At 42.3% G+C, this 20,187-nt stretch overlaps 1 protein-coding gene across 1 annotated transcript in view; it reads left to right on the plus strand.

The window, feature by feature from the left end:
- Window positions 1-2,013: 2,013 nt before the first annotated feature.
- Window positions 2,014-20,187, plus strand: part of LOC119162196 (nose resistant to fluoxetine protein 6-like) — a 93,170-nt gene continuing 74,996 nt past the window's right edge. The window contains exons 1-3 of the mRNA XM_075879242.1: window positions 2,014-2,398; window positions 17,898-18,109; window positions 19,982-20,093. Coding sequence (XP_075735357.1) covers window positions 2,014-2,398; window positions 17,898-18,109; window positions 19,982-20,093 — 709 coding nt within the window. The remainder of the gene's footprint in view (window positions 2,399-17,897; window positions 18,110-19,981; window positions 20,094-20,187) is intronic.

Genomic DNA, 20,187 nt, shown 5'->3' on the forward strand with positions numbered 1-20,187 from the left:
CGAATAAGCATAAGAACTGGAGGGCGATTACACTTTGGTTTTCCTTGCGGTACAGTTTAGGTCTATCGAGAAGCGAAGATATGTAGCGGTTAAGACGGCTATTCGGTGCGTGTGTGTGTACTCCTGGGGGCGTGCGGATACTGTTATTGCGTTTAGCACTGTTAAAGGCGAAACTTACGAATGTCCTATTCAAACATTTTTTCAGCGCACTCAGTCCGTGTTGATAGGAGCACGAAGAAAAGATGTTGGCGTGGAAGCGACAGAATTCGCGACTTTCCGCAGCAACATCATGCGCGAAGCGTCTTCATTCAAGTTTCATCGCTGGTCATGGGCACTTCCCATCTGTTTTTAGTTGTCACATTTCCTGCGTGCCAGGTGTGGCTAACTTCGATATTGTTCTTGTAATTTCACGATTAAAATATAAATAACGTAAAACTGTTGGGATTGGACAGGGCTGCTAAACGAAAGGTCGCGTGTTCAATCCCGGCCGCGGCGGCATTTGATGGAGGTGAACTGTAGATGCGGTGTCAGTGCCCGTTGAATGACACCAGATGATCGCCATTTCCGGAGCCTTCTCTACAGCGTCTCTCATAATCATATTGTGGTTTTGAGACGTAAAACCCCAGATACTTCTACTACTATTACTACAACCACGACCACGGCACAGGGTAGACTAGAGCGGCCTCAATGTGAAGGAAAAGATGCGCCTGTACAGCCCACCCCACACTGAAACGAAACATTCAGGCATTTTTCTTGCCCAATTTTTCCATCCCTCTTGGTTGCGCCAATTCTTTCTCCTGAACGCATCAACTTTTATGACTCCCGCAGGCCTTGTTTTTTTTTATTTCGATGTTCAGCGAATTCGCTAACGGGCTTGGCAGCACAGGTGACGCGTTTTTTCAAATCAGTCGGCGCGACAGCCATTACCTACATTCGCAAGGACAAACACAAAAGTCCGGATGGTAGCCTCGCCCGGGAGAAACTGTGCAGGACTTCTTAAGTGATCTAAGTTTTCTTTCTCTGTTGTTGGTAGTTCTCTCCGAAACGCCAACAAGTGAGTCAGAGAATTGTGCTTTGACATGGTAATTATGCTAATTTATAGAAATATCTGGGTATCATAATACAGTGAACTGCCTGGACATAGAAAGAAAAAAAGGAGGGTGCGATACAGCTGCGCCTTGCGCTAGCGGCGAACAACCTGAACGTTACAGACCTGTTAACTGCCCTGGCCACTCTTCCTGCCTTCCAGCGAGCGAAAGGTCGCACAGACACGGCGAGACACTTGCTCTCGCTCGGGTGTAGTGCGAATTACGCGGGAACGACACGTGACATAACGTGCCGTTGTGGCCGCCGCTATTTTAAAAATATTAGAACTATATATACGACCTGCATCCGCAATACTTGTGGCTGGTGCGCCATAAGTTCCTTGCCGATGGGCCACGAGCTCAGTGGTGAACCGAAAGCCACCCAACGTGTGTTTACCTTCGGCTTCCGAAGTCCCTGCGGCAAGCAAGTGGCTACCCCCCCTCCCTCCCCCCCGAATGACGTGGAGCGCATACTCGGTCTGCACAGTCCACCGAAAGCAGAAGCAAAGGGGCGAGAGCAACTCGCGTACGTCCTTTACGCCAGCGTTACTACAAAATGAAGGTGAAGTACGCGACTTTCCCGCGCCTTGTAGTGCAGAGACACTGAAGATAAATAATGAGCAGTGCGGATACGCACAGCCACACACTATCGGCGCCCGCTTCGAGATGAACGGACGATTGCCATCGGTGGGAGAGCCTCGGGCATGGTTAATCGACAAATGCCCTTTTTTGTTTGTGCGTGCATGCAGGCAGCTTTTAACCAAGGGCAGCTACCGGCGTGACTCTCTTACGCCAACCCTTCGCCATCAGCTCCCCCCCCCTCTCGCATCGACAAATACACGCAGCCGTCCATCGCTTGCTGCACGCCACCCCCTCCGCCCCTCCTTCCCACAATGTGGTTTTGCTTCGAGGGCGGCTTAAAAACCGAATGCAGCGTGGTGACACGCGCTCTTTGACCGCTGTCTCGCCGCTGCCGAGTGGGGCTACACGTGCCTGCGGGTCGCACATACTGAAAAAAAAAAGAATGGCGAAAAGTTTTGTGGGCTATCGTGAGACCCTTCTGTCTGTTGTCGTCTTTTTGTTGATTGTGCACGCGCCCCAATTCAGCAGTTGTGCGAACCACGAAGCGACGACACCCGATGAGTTCGACTCCTACTACATCGGAATGCGGAAGATCATCGGTGAGGCCATTGCCAAGGCCCCACCCTCTTTCATCCGCAAGTTGCAGACGGCTGACGTTTCTGCTGACTGCTCACTGGGATTGCTCAAGCTTGTGCGCGGTTTTCGGAACCTTGAACCCTGGGCTATGAAACGTAAGTTCACCTGTAGGCACCCTTGGGTGCATGTGTCTAAGAGCTAGCACTTCTTAGACTGAGAAGCTCTTGCTCTGCGTGCTACGCTTCACACAGTCGTAGCAAAACGAACAGAATTTTTGTACTAGGCATATATATATATATATATATATATATATATATATATATATATATATATATATATATATTTATATATATATATAGAGAGAGAGAGAGAGTGAGAAAGTTCCAGTCATTGAGTTATTACGCAGCACGATTTAAGAAAAGAGGAACGGTGTTACGCGATGCAAACCAAGTTGCCGCTACTTGTTTTTTGTTAATTACCATTAATTCGTAAATCGTAATTAAAATTGTAGCTCTAGAGGTATTCATCTACCTATAAAATTGTCTATGAGGCAGATGTGCTCATGCATAAATGGTATCTGTCTCTGCTAGGTCCAACAACGTATAACCTGCCTGCCCATTTTTTTGCTGTGAAAAAAGAAAGCCCTTGAATTATAAAAAAAAAATACACGTGACTGCGCTCACACCACCAAAACAAAAGCAGTGCCCTCAAACAATTTTACCGGAGACAACCACTTTGCTTCTTTCCCATTGCGAGAGATAGCGTTGTGCACAATGCAAGGGTACAGGTCGGGTACCAACAAGATGTGTTGTAGTTTGGAATTTTTCCTTCTGCCTAATTGCACGTCACTATCACCGTTCATATCTCAAAGTCAAGTGTTCTAATTGATAACTCCGCCGGATCACTGTTCTTGGTGATTACAGGATTACTCTGTAAGATCAAGGCGGCACGTTTTGTCAAAAGGGAAGTGGGAGATTGCGCGATCCGTATTTTATTAGCGAAGCATTTCTTATCGCACTTCAGCGACTTTGAGCGTATCTATCTATCTATCTATCTATCTATCTATCTATCTATCTATCTATCTATCTATCTATCTATCTATCTATCTATCTATCTATCTATCTATTCAGCTCTCGTGGCCATTTCGTTGATGTGATCTATAGCAAAATAGGTATCGCATAACATGACTCTGAAAACCATAAATGATTTGTCATAACATCCAAATCATGACATATATGTCATGCTTGTAATGATTTACATGCCATCGTCTTGCTGCTTTTATGGTAGTTTCGTTTTCACATGACATATTGTAAAACTGTTATGGTATGACATGTCTGCATAAGTGACAGGATGTAACCTGAAAATAATGAAATACATGTCATGTAAGCCGTGACTACACGCCATACGCTCGTGGTGCGCTCACGGTCGTTTCATTATATTCACCTATACCAAATTTGGTAAGGCGTTCACTCTCGCCCCACCGCAGTGGTCTAGTGGCTAAGGTACTCGGCTGCTGACCCGCAGTTCGCGGGATCGAATCCCGGCTGCGGCGGCTGCATTTCCGATGGAGGCGGAAATGTTGTAGGCCCGTGTGCTCAGATTTGGGCGCACGTTAAAAAACCCCAGGTGGTCAAAACTTCCGGAGCCCTCCACTACGGCATCTCTGATAGTCATATGATGGTTTTGGGACGTTAAACCCCACATATCAATCAATCGATGATTTGATTGATTGATTTGTGGGGTTTAACGTCCCAAAACCACCATATGATTATGAGAAACGCCGTAGTGGAGGGCTCCGGAAGTTTTGACCACCTGGGGTTCTTTAACGTGCGCCCAAATCTGAGCACACGGGCCTACAACATTTCCGCCTCCATCGGAAATGCAGCCGCCGCAGCCGGGAATCGAACCCGCGACCTGCGGGTCAGCAGCCGAGAACCTTAGCCACTAGACCACCGCGGCGGGGCCATATCAATCAATCAATCAAGGCGTTCACTCTTAAAAAAAGGCTACTTACTAACTTTGAGGTAGTAATTTGTTGTCACAACAATTACTACCTAGGTAGACACTGCATGTAGTAGACCACAGACATTTTCTAACTCTGGTGGCTTCTAAGGTAGTAAACGTCTGTGGTTTACTACCTGCTGCTACTACTTAGGTAGTGAATGTTGTGACAACAATTTACTGCCTCAAAATTTGTAAATAACACTGCCTTTTTTTAAGAGCGTGATGCGAATGAATGACAAAGGTATATGACTGGTACAAACACGACAACGGTGACACGCGTGCCATGTAAGTATATGACTACATGCCACGATCATGATGGCTGGCAGCCGTTTTCCTAGCTTCACATGTACCAAATGTAGTATTACGGGACACGAACGGACGAGGAAAGTAAATAACACATTGAAACATTATAATCATCATAAGGGCATAATTTCAAACATGACCACAACCTAGGCTCAGAGCGTGCTCGCGGCCGCTTCGCTGGCTTCACATACACTAAATTTGGTATTACGTGACGTGAATGGACGACAAACATAAATATTAGGCGCAAACTTAATAATTATGGCGTGGAAGTCATGCACGGCATAATTTACTTGCCTACTACTGCTGGGGCTAGAATTGCAAGCGTCAGTGCGGCCATAGTCGCACGACTATAAACAACACACTTGCTTCCCATATACATACATCAGTGTGCATAACTTTTATATCTGTGTTTGCTGTGTACTACATCTATTGTCCTTCTTTGAAAAAGATTGTGGATGAAGACGATGAAGAGTACTGTCCTTTGGATCACGCGCTGCAGCAGCAACCCACGGAGTCGGTCTGTGGTTTATTGTGAATAAACCCGTTTTTTATTCTCAACAAGAGGCTAGATTTTCTACAGGCCTTGTAACGTTGTGCTGGTTTTAAAGTGACATAACAACCTTCCTCATTCGTGCTTGACATATTATCTATTCCCTCTGTACGTGAGATCTGCCGATTTTTGTTTTTCTTTCTACATTTCCTTCATTGCTACTGGTTATCTTTATGTCAGCTTGTTTGAGGGCGCTTCTTTCTCTTGCCTGCAGGTGTCTAATCCCATGTTATTTTTTTGTAGTTCGCGGGTTTTATTTATTTACAGTAAAAAATGAGCTCGCGGTTCGTACGTTGGGAAAATATGCGCTAGTTTTGCTTCTGGTGACGCCGTTCCTCTTTTTTTTTTTGAAATGACACTATGTGATAAGTGGGGCACCCTGTATGTATATTCATATATACAAGGTGTCCAACGTAATTTAGCTAGAGTTTCAAAATATGCTGGTATACGTAATCATGACGCGAGCAAATGTATGTTACTCAGTCATGAGTCAGTCATGCTATTATTTGTGTTCTCAAATATTGTTTATTGAATATATTTATTTAACTAACATTTCAAGAAATGAAAATAGACAAAAAATTTCAATGAGAATGCTGCAGAACGCTCTGCAAAAGATCCGATTAGACAGTTTTGATCTCTATATCTGTTAGGTATTAGTAATTTTCTGCTAGTTACAAATGCCCATGAAATAAAAAAAATACCACGTGACACACCCGCTCGCACGTCACTGCGCACGATGATTCTAGTGCTCCCTAACTTTCAGCGTACAAATGACACGCTTGCTACGCACCTGTTCATGACAACAATAAGCAGTCACAGCGGTTATTGTTTTTGTGGCCGATAGCAAAACGTGTTCATTGTAAAGTCACCACCATCGTTGCGGCCCTGCCGGGACAGCACAACGGGGCAATTGCTATGGTCGTTCGTACGCCGAACGTTAGGGAGCGCTAGAATCATTGCACGCACTGGTGCACGAGCGAGTTTGTCACGTGGTATTTTTTTGTTTTTCGCATGCATTTGTAATTAGCAGAAATACACTAATACCTAACAGATATGAAGTTCAAAACTGTCTAACCAGACGTTTTGCAAACCGATCTACAACTTTCTCATTAAAATTTTTTTCTATCTTCGTTTCTTAAAAAGTTAGTTATTTAAACATATCTAAAAATAATATTTCTCAACACAAGAAATAATCTAACTTCAGCTAACGGTGAGCAACATGCATATGATCGCATCGTGCATACGCGCTTCAGCATATTTTTAGGCTGTAACTAAAATTACGTGGGACACCCTGTATATGAAAAAGACGACTCTCAAATACGCCCACTAACACGCAAAGAATATAAAGAATATTTTGTAAGGTACAGTGTATAGGTATTTAGTTTTTCTTTATGTTTAATAGTAAAACACTTTTTGTTGACGCGCATATATAGTTCTATTTTTTTAGTTAGGTATTGTATGTGACAGGACATTTGTATATGTGTAATGTTTTTCAATTTTTGTTTGTTGACTGCCCTTTTCATTTTTTCAGCCTTGTATGGTACATGAATGTATTTTTTGTGTATCTCAGGGACACTGAAGCTACAGTTATGTAGCTTTTGGTTTGGTGTTCCTTCACACGTTAGAACGGGAAAAATGAAGACAAATATGTTTACATTAAAGCAACAGTGTAAAAAAACACGTTTCGCAAATGTTCAGGCATAAACGGCTTTGGAAGTGAGCGAGAAATCTGCCATGTCCGAAAATTTAAAATCGAGATATATGCAAATGATATAATTATCTTAAATCCTGGCTTTTATTCAGAATGGAAAGTAACCATTCTGCGTGGCAAGCATGAGTTCAACCACAGATTCGCCCTATTGCTTGAAACAGCGTTGTAAAAAAAGTGTCCTTAAGGCGTGTAATAATGCGTGACAGACAAGAAGAATGACGCCAGTAGTCAAAACATGTGAGTTGAGCATATAGCGAGTATTTGAAAAGCGCAGAAATTACAATATGCAAAGGTATATTCATACATTGTCAACCACAAAAAAATCAGCAGTGTTAGCAGCTGCTTAGGTTCAGTGTTGCTTTATATACGGACCCCCTCCCCTCTCTTTTACACTGAGTAGGTAAGAATACCACTTAATCTAGAATTCTTAGCATCTGTGCCCTTCTTTTACCTCCTGTTCCTTCCTTCTTACATAAAGACGAGTAGTGGTCCCTTAACCGATTCGCAAAACAAAAACTACTAGCGTAGTAGGCCCTCCGCAAGTATACTTGCAGCAGGCATTGTCGAATAGCTTGAAACGGCCTGCGTTACGCGTACAGACGTTCGATTCCTTGCGGGATAGTTGAAGTATCCACCAATAATCGAAGCAAGGGCAATACCAATGACCTCTAGTTATGCTAGTGCGTTTTACTGTATAAAACGAACGCAAAGAATCGTCCACATTTCTTCATAGCTTTGTTTTGCACAGGCTTTAAAAAAATATGCTGCAGCACTGGTCTGTGCATTCATTACGCTTAGTCTTTTTTTACGTGGTCACAGGAGCAGCTAACACTTTGCGGTGCAACAATGTGCTGAAGTCTGATACCGTGCAACGAAAAATGAAACGACACTTGTGCAGCTGCTTGATAAATATTGGTATTGTGCTAACCTACTATATTGTCAAACCCTTTTCGCGAAGAAAATATTTGATGCTTGTGATATGAGAATTCCCAATAGCTGGCGACTGCTTGAAGCACTTGACACCTGATCGGATGAATGATGCAGAGTATATTGAAGATGCTTGCGAAATCGATGTTGTTTGTACACGGCCACTGAAGGCCTACGCGAAACGTCATCTCTCTCTCTAAGATTATATATATATATATATATATATATATATATATATATATATATATATATATATATATATATATATATATATATATTTGTTTCTGCTCACGGCTGGTTATTTTTTCATCCACTTTTCTTTCTTTTTATTTACATTCCATTGGTTCTAATAACTTCCCCTGTACATTCCTTGGCATTACTGTCTGTTGATCTCATTAGTATTGTGTTAAAACACGGAAAAACGAGCCCTTAGGTATACACTTTTTTCCCTTATTTCATTGAACGAGGGTCTCGTAATGGCAGACTTGGTGTGTTTAGGTTGTATAGGAGGGACAATTATTCAGCTGCCCACTCATAATAAGTTCACGTGCTACGTGACGCCAAACATGCGCATAAGAGTGTTTTCACACTCGTCGTTTGGCTTAAATATGGCGCTGACTGTCACTCCTGCTTCTAAATTCACATATGAACCCAAAACAGTGTGTGGAGGGAAGGCCGCGGTGGTAGCTCAGTGGTTAGAGCATCGAACGCATTATTCGAAGGTCGTAGGTTCGATTGCTGCTCACGGCTGGTTATTTTTTCATCCACTTTTCTTTCTTCTTATTTACATTCCATTGGTTCTAATAACTTCCCCTGTACATTCCTTGGCATTACTGTCTGTTGATCTTATATATATATATATATATATATATATATATATATATATATATATATATATATATATATATATATATATATATATATATATACACAGCTAGCTCTCTTTAATTGACCGGTTGATCAATTCTTCCAGTGTTTCCGGTTCCCCATAGCGATAACTAAATCATAATTTTTTCTCATTGCATCTTGACTAAAAAGGGTCCTCTTATTCGGAACATAAAAATAGCTGACTTTAACAGTAGACGTTATGGCCCCCTTATGAAAGGCTAGAATACGTAACAAATTACTTTTACTGCGCTGTGGTGCCTTACGTAAGGCACGGATTAGAACTCTGTCAAGCAGACTGATTTTTATAACTCGTGCATCATCAAAACCGTTTCAGCCAATTCTGGCTAAAGAATAAATTGACTGGTAGCAAACGATTTCCTGGGGTATCTTCAAAACAAACGTGAAATGCAAAGCATTAGTGAGAGTTTTAAATTGTACTGGGCTTTTTAGTATTATTTTTTTCTCGTGTAATTTTTGTTAACTAGACTGTCGTTCCCTGAGCCTTTTCAGGTTGTACTTAAGTGCACGCATATGACCCGTATCGGGTAAAAAGTGATTTCGGCCGACAAAACCTGAAGTAGGTACCACATGGGCTTCCATGTGCAAATGCAATTGCCGCGACAGATAAGCCAACTTTAGCTCGTTCATGGCTTCTGTGAGGTCTGGGTATAAAAGGTTTTTGACTAAGGTGTACGACTTTTGTTGCCTAGCTTGATGCTTCCCCCGAGAGTGCCCCCGCCGCGGTAACTTAGCACGTATTGGAATCGCACTGCTTTTAGATCAAGGACCGGGTATTATTCCCGGTCATGGCAGCCACATTTCAAAAGGGGGAAATCTGGCTAACACCCGTGTGTTTAGATTCAGGTGCTGGTACAAAATCAGAATTAATCCAAAGCTTCTCACTACAATAAGCCTCGCAATAATTACGAAGGAAAGTAAACGCTAGTACAACTGAATCATTTGTTCAGTTTTTAAATAACCATTCGTTTGATACGTAAAGTTTTGTTTATGCTAGACAGATTTGTGGTAGTTGATTCTCGCGTTCACTTTTTTATGCGTAGCATTCATCTCATGCGTGAAAATATTTACGTACATGTTTTATCACTTATAATGTTGTGAGATTGTTATTGCAAAGTATATTTATTTATTTTTTTCTTTGCTTGTGGATTGTGGTTTAGTACTTAGTTCATTCATAGTTGTAAGCTTTATATTTGGTATTGTTTTTAATGATATTCCCACTCCGAATGGGGTCCGAGTAGGGTATGCAGTATTTCAAATAAATAAATAAATACCATGGTATTGGCGCGAAAGCCCCAGGAACTCTTACTATTATTAGGCTGCTTCCATAGAAGTGACACTGGGTTCTTTTCGCGTCCACTAGAATTGTGGAGATTCTGGCGTTTTACGCATAGACTCTCACCTGCAAACGCAGTTTTTCATGCAGCTTGCCGACTGAGTCATTTGAGTGACAAGCAAGAATTCGTCTTCCGTGTCACTGACTTTTAAGTCATAGGGTCAACCTCACTGTATTTGCGCTACGCCGCAATGAATAGACCTTCGATTTCTAAGCACGTCGCGTACATCGAACCTTCGAAGGTGAGCGAGCGTTATCGGACCGCGGGAAAAGGCTGACATCGTCAATGGCCATGGCGAAACTAGTCTGCACAGAAGATTTTCTCGAAGCAAGGATTAGGCCGAGAGAGACCCCAGAGGCACTAATTTTTGTGTTTGCGTGCTCCTTTTATAATGTCGTACACGTTCGTCTTGCTTGACGACATCTGTTTTTTTTATTTGTGTGCAACATACTCTAGCTTTATTTCTGTAGTGACGAGTATTTGTTGTCCTTATGAGTAAGCAGCTCGAAACCTTTTCAAGGCTATTTTCCGTAATGAAAGCTACGGATTGCGCTCACTCGAGGTCAGATCAGTTTGTTCAGATAAGTTTGGTCAGATCCAGGTCAGATTAGTGTTAGCCGGATTAGTTTGTGTTCAAAACGCAACCCAATATCTCGTAGGCCTTCTTGTTACACTTGTTACACGTCTACAGGCGTTGTCTCTGCGGGTTCATGGAAAACGTATCAATGAAATACCTGAATTGTGCATTAGCTATTAGTCTAATTTATGAAAGAAACTATAAAACGGTGCCCTGTGTTTCTGGCTTGCCTATTTGACAAGTTAGATATTTGGCGTTGCACGTTCGGTAGGTCCAAATGGTGTTGTTTTATATTCTAGGTCATCATGCGATTTCTGGAAATCATGCACGTCGTGACTGCGCTCCGAACGTGATAGTGAAACGTCATTGCAGATTTATTAGTACATATTAGCCTAAAGAATATTCGTCTAAAGTATACTACCATGGTGTACAGGAGGAGAGTGGGGTCCTTTGTTTTATTGCCAATATTGTCAGGTAGTAATTATATGTGTACAGAGAGATCACCTGAACGCTTTTTCTACAGCAATGATAATGAACTGCGTCTAATGACTCCTTGAATGAAAAAATGCGATTTTAAAGTGAATTTTCGAAAGTTTTTTTCACACTTTTTATACCTTTTGTATTATCCGAGGTCAGCAAGACAAACGACCTTCATACCACAGTTATCACCACTTGCAAGCAAAACACTTTCATCTATTATAAGCGTAAGGTGCCCGATTGCCGCATTTATTTGTAAAAACAGTTTTGATTCGCTAAAACATCCCCATAATAAATTGCGCTGATTAACATATTGCTCGATAGTTTCTTAGCTGCAGTAATTTAATGACGAGTTCATAGTTTTAGGTTCATCGGTTCTTTATTAAGGACAATACAACGAGAAGGCTTAAAAGAGATTATTCTATTTCTTTTGAAAATAAAATAAAGTTAGCAGTGTGAGGTTCATGCCTGCCACGAATAACACATTTGAACACATTTTTAGTTGTTCAAACATGGTAAAATTAGAATGTGCCTCCACAATACAACTAAGGTTATCGAACTTCCTACGAGTGGTAGTGGTTTGGAGTCCTTGTTCACCCCGTACTTGAAAGCAACGACTTCATTCTAATGATATTGCCTTTCAAAACCGACTCGAAATTAAGCCTCGCATGTTTTAACGTACTTTTTGGTTCGGCCTCCAGAATGTAATAATGTTCATCGTTATTAAAGAAAAGGCTCGACTCGGATGAGATGGACAGTTTCATGTGAATGCCTGGGCCTTTGAAATGAACTTCGTTTTGCTGAATCTTATACAAGGACGCTGTCGAAGCGACCCTCACCTGTAACGTGGATGAGATGACGCAAAACCTTAGCATCTATAAGGTTCAGGAGTCACACCGGTTCTACTGTTTTCTCCTGGCAAAGAATGTCAGTGAGGACTTCATAGAAAGGAATTTCGTTGGTTCCGAAGAATTGTATGTTCGAGAGCGGGCACGCTACGTAGGACATGATGCAGTGAAGTTAGGTTTCGAAATCAACTAGGATGATATGCAGGATGGGCCTAACTTCTCGGGCAGATGAGTTTGCTCCGAGCTCGCTCTGCGGCGACCATGGCATGAAAGCAATGCCGAGCGCGTGATTGCAGCGTTGATAAAAATGGAGACAGGAACGCACGTGGCATTGGAAACGCATGTGGGACACTTGGGGCCGTATCAAAGAAACAGTGCGTGCGTACACGTCGGCTTTACCACTCAGCCAAGATTTTAGCAGTGCAGTGACGTCAGCGTGATTGTCGCGCTATCTTTTTGCCAACTCAACACGCACCTCCCAAAGGCGTGTTTGTGGGTGTATGCTTTCTTTCGGACATGTTATTTTGTTACATCTGCAGCACGAAATTTTTTCCCCTCAAAGGCAGCAAGGGTGTACACGCAGTACTATAGTGCTGCTCGTTTCTTTTCCATAAATATTACAGATAGGTATCAGAACAGGTGGTCACCAAGGGCGCTCGCATCACGTCGGCAATACGTATTTGATTGGATACGTTGTGAGAGCGGTGAAATTGAATGCGAGACATCGTAGCTGCGTGGTGGTATCACTTTATGTTCTGCCTGCGTGTGTGCATATTCCGCGCAATAAAGCTCGTAGATTAATCGTGATGCTCGACCTGAGTACTGCTTTTCGGCAAGAGCAAACGTAGCGGTGGTACCCAATCTTCGCCACGGGCGTCTGACAATTAAACTGATTGACGCGTGAACTCGAATACAAACTCGTTGATTTTGAGAAGGTTCGAGTTCAACTCGTGACTGTGATGGTGTCGGTGTGACTGTCAAGCATTTGATGCGGCGAGCGCTACGCGGCAGCTTCTTTTCATATAAAGTAACTCGGTGAGCTTACACTACTTGTGCAAGGATGGAGCCATAAAGGAGCTTGCGATAACTTAGCTTCCAGCAGCTTCTTAAGTTGGTCATATACTCATGTGCGTGGTCGGCTTCGAAGTGAAGACCGCACCAACTCTGTCTTCATTTCATTGTACTAATTGACTGAGGCCTAATGACCACAACACTGAACTGTCTTGCCTTCATTGATAAGGTTTTATTTATAGGGCAATTATATCAGGCGAAATCAGCAAGGTCACATTTATTATGAAGCTATTGAAAGTAAACCTAATTACCATGATTCTAATTATTATCATAATAGTGATGGCTCATTGGCATGTTGTTACTTACTGTGCTTATTGTTATTGTCACGCTAATTTGCTTGGTTTAGTTAGCTCATCAACTATCATGCTTTAGTTAGCCCAGGCCTAGCTTATATGCTTATTAGCATGGTATTCTTGAGGTTTGGCGTAATTACCTCAGCCTTATCATTACTTGGGGTAATTAGCCTGGTCACAGAATGTCCTGGCCTAACTAGCCACGTATACGGTACAGCAAAAAAAAATCTCAGCATATCCACGGAGTGAATGATGATGAGTGCGGTGAAGCTTCGGAGGGATTTATTGGTAAACAGTGAACCGTTTGTCTCTCCGTCTGTATGTCTGTTCGCCCGCCTGCCCATACATGTGTCCGTTCGTCCATTCGTCTGTCTGTCCATCTGGCCGTCTGTCCATTCTTCCGCACCTGCTGAGGGAGCCGTTGGACAAGGCGGTCACGTAGCACGAGCTACGAAGAACAGACTCACGGCTTTACTAGCTTCGCTCCTAATAGCTAATTAGCTGGCCACACATGCTTGGGTGCTAGTTGGCAATGACTACAAAGACGACGCACACCAGCTGAGCAGTGCGCTAGAATGTTAGGCTGACCATGATGAATAACACATGTCTCGGGCTAAGCTGTGGTCACCATGTTGTAAGACGCTCTGGCGGAGCTGATCTCGGAGGCTACCGCGTTGGTTATTCTAGAACATACTTAGTGCAGAAATTAAAAGCTCTAAAATAAATTCAAACACCCCGTGCCTCTAAAAATTATTATCACAAAATTTTCTCACACTTTTATTGCATAAGTGCAATTCTGCACTGAGTGGAACGACAAACAAATGAATGAAGGTGCGTCAAGTTTGAAATCACTGCCTAACATAGTCGACCGTCCTAGATGCGATGACTGGTGTTATCGTAACCAATTTAACACTGCGCCATAATGGGTGAATTGAACTTTTTTATACTGCCGGTTCTTTTATAAGAGGGCGTTGCCAGAGCTCAGGAGGATCCAGAGTTTGGCGAAACTCCGCCGATCCAGCATAGTACCCCAGATCGTGCTCAGTAAGACGGTAAACTGACATAGGACAAACCTAGACAGAATGGTTAGAAATAACGACGCTTATTTGCAGATCTCTGCGTCCGTCTTCATTTTTCCCTTCACGGGGCGTGCATAGCATACTGTTAAAACATTTATACGATCTGCGTAGAAAAACCTTTGCTGTAAAAGTAGGATATTGTATATTTAAAAGTAAGTTGTGTTCAGTGATTAGCAGGCAGGCTCAATTAGGAGGTCGTGCGGAAGGATGAGCAGAAGACAGAGTTTGTGTTTACACGTATATGACACATATATGTTATTTATTTATTTATTTGTTTATTTATTTATTTATTTATCGTTGACATCTATAGTTACCCTCTATTCAATTAATATATCTGGCTACTGGCACGTCTCGCTAAAAAATGGATTACTTTCGATAATACCAGTGTCGTAGGGCCTGCTATTTCTATGGTAGAAACATTTAGGTTGTGGGTTGACTCCATGTACCTTATACCAGCAGCCCGGTACAAGCTATAAAAATTGGTTTTGGCCAAGAGAGTTGCTACTGAGTGATGAGAAGAGGTGTTGCATACATTGTACTCAAACTGTCGCATACCATCTCAGCTTTACTGTCTCAAAATCACGATATGACTGTGAGGGACGCCGCAGTGAAGGGCTCCAGAAATTGCGACCATCTGGTGTTCTTTACCGTGCACTGACATCGCATAATACAGAGGCCTCAACCATATCTCACTAAAAGCGACCACCACGACCTAGAATGAACCCTCGGATAAATTGTTATTATTTTTAGCAAAAGGATATGAAAATCAGTCGTGTACTCGATTATTAGTTGGTGTTAAGCATTTAGGAAGTGTGGAAGGACGTGTAGCATGAAGTCCAGAGTTACACCTGAATCACGTGCGGTAGACTTGTAAACCCGCGCAGAGTTGGCATTGCGTTATATGCGAAAATAAAGAACTAGGCAAACAAAAACTCATGTGAACGTATGTTCTTGACTCGCAAGATGATGTACTAGGTCTGGTGGTGTGTGTGCCATGCACATTGGTGACGTTTGTGATCCTAGTATCTGACATGTATATATCACCAAGTGCATCTCATTGTGTTGTAGAAACCTTCATGGCTTCTTAATATGAGTAATGTGAATGGGTTAGCTGGGATTTCACTTTTACTACGGTGACTGTAGGTGACTCTTGGTGATAGTAATGTGCATATATTTCCACTGAACAGAGAGAAATTTACGTGTTTCATGTTCGAAACGTTCCGACTGCAGCGTCGCGCCACACCAGCCCAACCAACCACCCAGCAGCGAACATGAGTCAATTTATCATTCCCAGAGAATGTGCCGGCATTTGTGAGTATGCCGGCCATTGTATATCATAACGAATACAATTTTTTTTAAAACTATCGTAAGTAATGAGTGATGCAACGAAGTATTTGCCACAAGTTTTATTACCACAATGTTTACAGCTGCTTCGGTCAACCTCCTTCGTAAAGTGGAATGGCCTTGCTTTTTGTTTTTTTTTTGTGCTATGTAGAACAGTGCGAACCATACACACGGGCATCTGTAGAGAAGTGTGAAAAGTGCCCTGCTCTTCCCCCTACGAGCCACACCAGTACTTGCTCCCGACCTAAGTCCCAACAGCTATCACCCCTCCTCCACCATGATACAACATGCTTTCGACCCCCTCCCCACTCTTTCCCGACAAAGTCCTGCCGACGTATGTGGCCGCATATCTATCTCAACTCTTTCTTCTAGCATGCTCGTAACGCGCATATTCGCACTCGAGTAATATAACGAGGTGGAGTTTGTGTTAACCAGAACTACCTTTCTGAAATATGCATGCGGTACCCTTGCGGTAACAAAGTGTCACTTGCCCTCTTGCAAAAGCCTTAGTGGGCTTTAGTTCTTCTTGCGAAACACTTGCAAAACTCAATCACGAAACTTTATCAGTCCTTTCACTAAGTGTGTACGTCATAAAGAAGGGTGCGTTTGTGGGAAGTCATGTAGTCACGTTCCATTGGTACCGAATGGACAACGTGATACAGCAGTGATGTGTGCTTGCTCAGTCATTTTGCGCTTGAGTGGATTTCGTTAATGTTTCCTGCAAAGTTCACGCAGGACTTTCCAAAACCTCATCAGGCTGTTGATTGATCAACAATTTCACTCAGGATTGTTTACTGCTTGCGGCTTTTAATTTCTAAATAATTAGGTGTCCCAAAATTACATATCTGTGATGAAGTTGCATGAAGAGCAAGCTGTTTTTTCCCACTTTCTTTTTACATCACTTCAAACTTTGATTTCTGAGTCCGAAAAGCGTTGGCTAAACATGTTTTTGCGCTTGTGAGAGAACTACGTAGAAGAATCTATGCCTCCTCTTCAAAAATTGTCTCATGGCTCTCGAAAAGCTGCTCCTGCCGTGGTAGGAGCAGTAAGTCAAATTCGACAGATCGTTAACCGGCCCCGAAAAGCATGCTCTATAGACCCACTATGTGATTCACTTCTAAGAACACCAAACGGAACACTCTGGGGCCGAAATATATGCTGATACAATCTATGCTGATGTGAAGCGTAGTTGCTGTCTGACGTAAAACAGAAACCTCGTTCTTGTGTGCCGGGAACAGTCAGTTTTGAAACCTTCATCAAAATTAAACGATTAACAAGTCATAATACGTGAAACTCGTCGTTTCTAAAAAAAGGTTATGCCCTAAATTGCCAATTGTTACAACTTTCTATCACAAACAACTGCTCTCACGCCAACAATTGAGTTAAATAACGAGGTTTTTTCAATTTCTCGTGTCAGTGGGACTCTAGGTGCGGCAAAGTATTTCCGCTTCGTTTAGAGTTCATGCTTCAAAAGGACAGGGGCCTCACTATCGTCCTCGTTATGATGCGAAGCTAATGATTTTGTTGTTTGTGCATAACACAGACGACCAGTTCTTCGGACAGTCCCACTTAAGTACTTTCATAGCCAGAGCTTCGTGCCGACAGACTTTACGCCTTATGTAGCATGCAATGGCTTATTGGTCTGCTACCAGTTTATTTCAGGAACACGTGCCTCGTGCCGCCCTCTGGAAAATAAAAAGTGTTCCATGATCGCCGCGTTGCTGGTAAAACTACCCAATATATGTTATGATATATGTTATGATATATGATATGATAATATATATTATGCGCTCTCACATATCGTAGTTCGAAGGTTGTGAGTTTGAGTGGAACCAATAATTTTTTTTTCATCCATTTTATTTTCTTTCAAAATAAGTAAGATTCTACTGAGGATCAGAGTGGTCAATAAGGCGAATCGGCGTGTTTCTATCATGAAAGAATACTAGCACGACAAAATCCAGGGCGAGATCAAGAATACAGCGCTGTAGTCTGTCTTTTCCATTCTCGTCCTTGTTTTTGGTGCGCTAGTATTCGTTCAAGATGGGCAATCCACAGCAGTCAAGTATTCACAAATAATGCCCCCTATACTTTCATTAGCCTACTTGTCTATCGGCACTTTCGCTAAAATGTTGCATTTGTCACCCCTACCTTCAATACCATAATAGCCTTTTGTTCAGGGACTTGTCATGTTCAACGTCTCACATTTGCATTCATTTTCTGAACGCAGTGTTCGATGCATCCGGGAAGTACCCTACAGGCGTGTTTCAAGGATCTCGTGCTGACATGGGAGCTTTCGACGAATGCTTAGAGACCTTTGTGCTCGACGCTTCTGGTCGTGCGACTTCGCGAGGCCAGTACTGCAATTTGATGTTCTACATAAGGAATGCAACAGCATGGCAGAAGAAGTTGGAGCCCGTCTTGCAAGTCATGGATCCGAGTGTGAGTGATACCTCTAATCTATGATTCAGAGAGGTGTGTTACCACGTATAAGTGACGTGACCTGAAGACTATGAAAAACAAACCAGCACACTCGTTTCACTTTCCCCTTTTGCATATGTGCGTGTGCGTGTATGTGTGATGGTCATATTACTTGGGTCGCTAAACTTTGAACGAAAGGTGTCAGAAACTCATTCCCACAGGCATCAATGCCCGCCTAATATTGAAGCGCGACTAGGTGAGGAGGGGACAAGCAACCAAAACTAAAAACTCAATATGATTTTTCTTCAAATAATAATTATATATACGTAAACTTAACTGTACACTCTCTTTACGGGGTATCTAATCTGTGGGTAAATGTTTGATTGCCTCAATTTTTGTGGAGTGCCATAAATGGGGAGGATGGGCGTATCAAGGCAATTTGCTATCAGATCTTGTGTTTAGTTCTGCGTGTTTATTGGTTCGGCGCATGGCCAGATCAACGAGGCATCGCTCACTTTCCATGGTGGTTTTGTGCGTACCTTCAATAGTTTATTTAATTTTTATGTGCTGTTTACTGTTGTGACATTCCAGAGCAGAACTAGCTCAATTATTGTATAGATAAGCGCTCCTGTGACTGCCGAGTTATTTCACTGGCGCACGGCTGGCATGCCGTCACCTTTCGTGACCGTTAACGCGACACGCTAAGCAACGAGATGCTGTACTCTATACGGCTGCCAAAGATACGTTTTCAAAGTTGCTGTCTCACTACAGTGGTTTTCGATGACTGGGCAACGTAGGTTTTCGATATATTATGCTCATGAGCAGTTGTCTGACAACTGCTTTTGTGAAGTTTCATGTGTATGTTGCTAATACGTCATTTGGCAAACAAAAAAAAACTTTACTTCATCATTATTTGTTTATTTCTGTTCTTTTTTCCGCATGCAATTAGTGAGGCACAAGGTGCTATGAAATAGCGTATTGTTAACGGTACGTGAAAGAGCAGCTGTAAAGAAAACTTTCTATTTCGTGCCATGTAGGGCAAGCGTGCGACGTCACTACCGCTTTATGGTTGTGAGATCGTAGCTTTTATTTTTAGTTTGGTTTTGTTTGTCCCCTCCTCAAGTAGATGGTGACGGTGGCAACGATCCACCGACTACTAGGCCCATGGGCTTCTATGGATGTTACACAACCTGTTTACATATACCTTGCGTGTGTGTTCAGGGAGGCATTCATTTATTTACCGCATCTAATTAGGCGTTGCTGTTACACGAAAATTGTTAAAGTGTATATACTCAAATGTTGTCTTACATTGTTGCGATTCGTACGAGTTTCATCATGGCTTGACAATAAAGGCCTACACTATGTCTCTGTTAGAATACAACACATACAAGAAGAAAGTGCAAGCACTCGCTGTCACTAGATCTTGTCTCGTCATAACAATAATTTTAAGTAACATATACCACGTGACTTCAATATGTCGTCTCCCATGGTTCACCATTTGCGCAGCACACTTTCGATAAAGGGCAATTTGTTATGAAAACGTTTACGTAGTACTGAATGAAGAATGTTTTCACTTCTGTTCTTTTAATATTAGGAGTAAGCTGGTGCTTAAGGATATATAGAAATTTAAGAAGGCATTCTCCCAGTCAGCGAAATAGTCTTCTTCAAGCGCCAACAGAAGCAGAGAATCATCTCTGCTGCCTACGCACAAGGAAACGTTAGGAACAAATTAGCAAACTGATATGTTCTTAAACATGAAACACAAGTATAAGTGGAGGCTTTATTGCAAAATTTTTTCACATATAATTTTCTTCATCATACGGTCTCGTTCATCACACATAGTGTATGGCGTAGCTTTTCCGTCAGTACTTATATATGTGTTCTTTTTTCCAGATGTACTACTTCAAAAATTACTTCTTTCTTGAAGAGCTGCCCCTCGTTCGCCTGGGCGTCTGCGTTTTGGATGACTGCAGTCAACGCGATTTACAAGCCTTAGTAAACGCAGGTACGTCCAACACACTCTTGGTTGCACGGTTTCATCGTGTCTTTTTTCCTTACGAAGTTGAACTAATGTTTCCCGAAAAGATGTAAATGAAAAT

This window comes from Rhipicephalus microplus, chromosome X (assembly GCF_043290135.1).
Source record: "Rhipicephalus microplus isolate Deutch F79 chromosome X, USDA_Rmic, whole genome shotgun sequence".
NCBI classification, from domain to species: domain Eukaryota; kingdom Metazoa; phylum Arthropoda; class Arachnida; order Ixodida; family Ixodidae; genus Rhipicephalus; species Rhipicephalus microplus.